We start from the raw sequence: 4,443 nt of genomic DNA, 5'->3' as shown, positions 1-4,443 counted from the left end.
GGAGGTGAAGCTCTCCATTTCCTACAAGAACAACAAGCTCTTCATCATGGTGATGCACATCCGAGGCCTGGTAAGTGCCATGCACACCAGCAGCAGCAGGCACCACACCAGCTCTGGCTCCATGTGCTGGTATGGTGGAAATAACTGGGATTTATTTGGTCTCTCTCTCCTACAGCAGCCTATCCAGGATGGGAATGACCCTGACCCTTATGTCAAGATCTATCTGCTGCCTGATCCCCAGAAGACCACTAAAAGGAAAACCAAAGTGGCTCGAAAAACCTGCAACCCCACTTACAATGAAATGGTATGGCTGACTGCTTGGAGCCCCCGCTCTGGGCATGTGGGTACAGGCCATTCACCAGGCAATCTATAGATAGGCCTAGCAAGGGGGTGAGAAAGTTCAGGGTGGGTTTGAAGGGCACCAGAGCGCTGACAGTAGGACAGGACTCCCCCACCATTGTGTACCAGAGAGCTTTGCTCTCCTCGGGTACTGAGGTCCTATCAGGGAGGGCCTCCTTCACCTTGCCCTGTGCTGTACCTTGCAGCTGGTCTACGACGGGATTCCCAAAGGTGATCTCCAGCAGCGGGAACTGCGCCTGAGCGTCCTGAGTGAGGAGGGCTTCTGGGAGAACATCCTTCTCGGGGAGGTCAGCATTAAACTCCGGGACCTGGACCTCACCCAGGAGAAGATGGGCTGGTTCGCATTGGGCTCTAGGAGCCACGGGACCATGTAAGAAGAGCAGGGGGCAGCCGCGTCGGAGGAACCACACCAGCCCCACGATGCTGGTGCTCACTGTGCTGGGCCGTGGGAATGGGCGCGCATCCCAGGAGTTGTATCCTGGATCCAGATGGATTTCCTTGTCCACCAGCAGGAAACAGAGATGCTCTCTCTGCCAATGAAGGGGTTTTTCTTTGTCCTGTAGAGACTGGGAATTCAGAGTCTTGATAGGAAATCCTATTGTGACTTGAAAAGGCTGCAGTAGACTTTTTTTTTTAAGTTTACCTTGTGTCAAGGGAGCAATGATAGTGGGGGTGGGGGGGAAGGGTGGCAGGAGATATTGGGGACATTTCACTTATTTTTCTTTGGGATATCTTTATTATTATTATTTTTTTTTTAAATATTGAAAAGTAGTTTGTGCCCAGATGGGGCCTGGATGAGAGAAGAGACCTGTGAGGGCAGGGGGAGGTGTGGGGTGCATCAGCAGTAAGGCTCTTGTTGGCCTTTCTCTAGGGGATTTTCTTAAAGGGATGTATATATAGGATTTTGGGGGGCGCCAAAAGGCCCGGATAAGGCCTCCTACTCTCTGGCTTAGGGGCTGTTGTGCTCATATGCAGGCTGCCTTCTCTGTTCATCCCGGAGAATTTGCTTCCAAAGGAGAGCTGTGTAATTCGTACGCGTGTAGATTCTGGATTCCTGGTGGAGGGCCGGCAAGTCTGTGAACTGTGCTCCCAGGGGATGACAGGCGAGATTATTGATTCCCTTCCCCCCTGAAATAATCCCTCCAGTACCCACTTTGATTCCAGCTGTGCTGCCTTCGCCAGGACTGCAAGGCCCCTTAGGCTGGCCTGTTAGTGATGCTGGCATTCATGCCCTTCATCAGAGCTCATTCACTGTCTGTACGTTGCTCACTGGACTGGACTGATTTGTTCCAAGCAAGAAGAAACCCAAGGACTTGTGCCGAGGAGCTGGTACGGGCTAAGCCTTGCAAGTGGAGGCAGTCAGATGTTGGAAGGGAGGGAATGATCTTACGTCTCTTGTGAGACATTGCTGGAAACTCTTCTTCTGAGCGAGAGAATCCACCTCTATGAACTAGGTGCTTGTAGCTTTGCCTGTTGTTCCGGACCAGGGGTATGGGGGCAGTGTGCATCACAGGTGTGGCCCATCGCGCAGAGGTGGGGAGGGGACTTACTGCCAGATCCATGAAAGGATTACCCTGGAGTTGAGCACTGACACCCTTTGTACTGAGGCTCCTCCAGTGGGCCATGCTGGGGAGAAGGAGCTGAGAGCACCAGGAAAGCGGTTCTGCTCCTCTCCCAACCCCTTCTTGTCAATCTTGTGAGTGAGAAACTTTGGTAGGAAATGAGATTTGGTTTGGTCCAATTCAGACCAGGGGGAGCGGGTGCCCGTTTCTTAACCATGGCAGTTTTTAAATCCGGTTTTAAGAGAGGCCCTTTCCCACCCAGTGTCGGAGCGGGGAGCGCTCCGCGTTGCCCCTCTCAGCAGTGCAGGCCGGACGGTGCATGACCACGCTCTGGGATGCTCAGCCTCCCATCCCGTCCCGGCAAGCCCGCTGGGCGCCCTTGGTGCTTTGTTTACAGTGAGAACTCCGTAAACAGACGAAACGTTTCTCAGGATCGAGAATATGAACTTACCTTTATATTAAAAGTTTTAACTCTTGTATCTAGGAGGAGAATGGGGTTGAACTAAGCTGGCGTGGGGAGTGAGAGAGGGATTCTCCCCACTTTTCCCTCACCATCTACCAGCTACAGTTATGTCTGGGGGCGGCTTCTCTGCACCTTTGCAGGTGGGTCTGAGAGAGGTGCGTTATGGAGATGTCCTAGATCTTAGCCAAGTTGCCTCGTCTCTTCAGTCAACTCTCTCCCTCGACCCACGCTCTTGGTCAGGGTGGGTGAGCTTCTGAAGATGGTGCCTGTAACTCTCTCAGTTGTAAAACAGTGGCATTCAAATAAAAGGAAGCGAATTGCAATGGACAATGTGTGGACTCCTGCATCCCCAAAGGCTGTGGTGGAAGTATTAACCTGTCAGCTCAGCTATAGTTTCAATCTCCCAGAGTTGCACTGCTCTATGAAGGAGGTGGTGGGGTGCTCTAGCAAGCTAAAAGGGGAGATAAGCAACATCCCTGTGATTCTGGGACAGGCTCAGGGTGGGCAAGTGGGAGTGGGGGGCCTTGTGAATGGAATTGTGACAGGGGCCCATCCCCAGGCCTGACCTTCTGCCTCTGGGCTACCCACCCACCTATCTCGTCTGCCACGCCTTGATGGAACAGTAGTTATGGTGTTACTCAGGTGAGAGGCTGCCCATTTACTATACCAACGCTAGGGCTCCCTATCAACCACTCCAAACCTCCCCTACATTGTGGCCCACACCTCACAGATGGTATGTAACTGTTGACCTGCACCCCCCTTTGGCGCTGGGGTCTCATCACCCCCCTGGCACTGTGCCCCCGTCTGGCACTTTGCACAGTAGTGTGCCCCAATGAGGCCTCCTCCTCCCTGAGTAGCCTCAGCCCAGTCCACCAGATACAACAGTAGCATAAATGAGCCCCTGGGCTATAACATAATACAAGTCATAAAAGCCACACTGGTTCCTTAAAACCCCAAACTGCTCCTCGCACACTAAGCACCCCCAGTTCTGGGCATCTTATAGACTTCCAGAGCCTGATTAGTCACAGCATTCTTGGGTAGTTCTGCCATGCAAGAACTCTTTTTCTCCTCCCCACTTGCCAGAGGCCTCCTCTCCCTGCTAGCCTTGGCCCTAGGATTTATATGTGCCTAGAGGCCTATCCCCTTCCTGTCAGCTGACCAGCTGGGGTGGTTGGGGTATTAATCCCTACCCTCCTGGTGCTTTCTCCTGTAGACTCGGGTCTTAATGGGGCAGCTCTGCCTCTTAGGAACAGGGGTAGGGTTCCCTGTTACAGAGATATACCATCGTTCAGCTCTCGGACACTAGTTCAAGCCCAGACCGAGCCAGCTATGAGTGAAAGAAATTATCGTGTAATGTCTGCCGTGGTAGACATGCTGTGAACAGAGTTTCAGCTCATCTCACTGTGTAGTGAGGGGTCTTGCTGGCATACTCGCTCTCTGGCTCCAAGGCTGGCACTTGGAAGAGAAGCCAAGGACAGGGTAGGTTGTGGACACCAAACTTCTAGTCTCACGTCTTTGAGTCAGAGTCGAGGTGAGAGACGCTGTTGACTCACCTATCCCAAAAAGGGGACTCGTGTCCCCTTGGTTTTCAAGCCAGTTCTTGCTAGCACTAAACCAAAGATAAAAAGCTGTCAAGGAAACTATAGTCCAGGAGAGAAGATGAAAACAAGTGCAAAGCATGAAGTACAGGAGAAAGGGCAATTATTCGAGATGTCCATTGCCAGTGGAAGGAGACTGGGGAGGACAGTGCAGTCACCAGAGCTTACTTAGCTCGGCTGTATTGCTGCCCAAGGCTGTTGCAATGGGAACGTGAAACCCATGGTACAAACATAACTGGTGCTTAAAAGGTCATGTGTCACTACAAGCTCAGGTGCTACATCACTTGTAGTTACAGCTTGTTCCCATAAATACCCTCTGAGTGAATGGGTGCCTCTGGGTGCAGTGGCATCTCTTAGCGGTCACTATTATGGCACCTGCCTAGGGCGCATTCGGGCTGTTCAGCAAAGGCTGGAGGAAAGGACAGATCCATCAGCTGGGTTTGATGCAATCCAAGTCGGA

General features: G+C 52.2%; 1 protein-coding gene across 3 annotated transcripts in view; it reads left to right on the top strand.

The window, feature by feature from the left end:
- Positions 1 to 2,708, top strand: part of PIK3C2B (phosphatidylinositol-4-phosphate 3-kinase catalytic subunit type 2 beta) — a 53,643-nt gene extending 50,935 nt beyond the window's left edge. For 2 of the 3 annotated variants that reach the window (XM_019513935.1, XM_019513936.1), the window contains exons 31-33: positions 5 to 70; positions 176 to 304; positions 546 to 2,708. In XM_019513935.1, coding sequence (XP_019369480.1) covers positions 5 to 70; positions 176 to 304; positions 546 to 734 — 384 coding nt within the window. In that variant the 3' untranslated portion in view covers positions 735 to 2,708. The remainder of the gene's footprint in view (positions 1 to 4; positions 71 to 175; positions 305 to 545) is intronic. The other variant, XM_019513937.1, reaches the window with a different exon arrangement.
- The last annotated feature ends 1,735 nt before the right edge of the window (positions 2,709 to 4,443 follow it).

Source organism: Gavialis gangeticus, unplaced genomic scaffold (assembly GCF_001723915.1).
Source record: "Gavialis gangeticus isolate Ggan-Ray unplaced genomic scaffold, GavGan_comp1, whole genome shotgun sequence".
In the NCBI taxonomy this organism is placed as follows: Eukaryota; Metazoa; Chordata; order Crocodylia; family Gavialidae; genus Gavialis; species Gavialis gangeticus.
The sequence above is the reverse complement of the archived record's forward strand: the minus strand, read 5'-3'. Positions and strand labels throughout refer to the sequence as shown.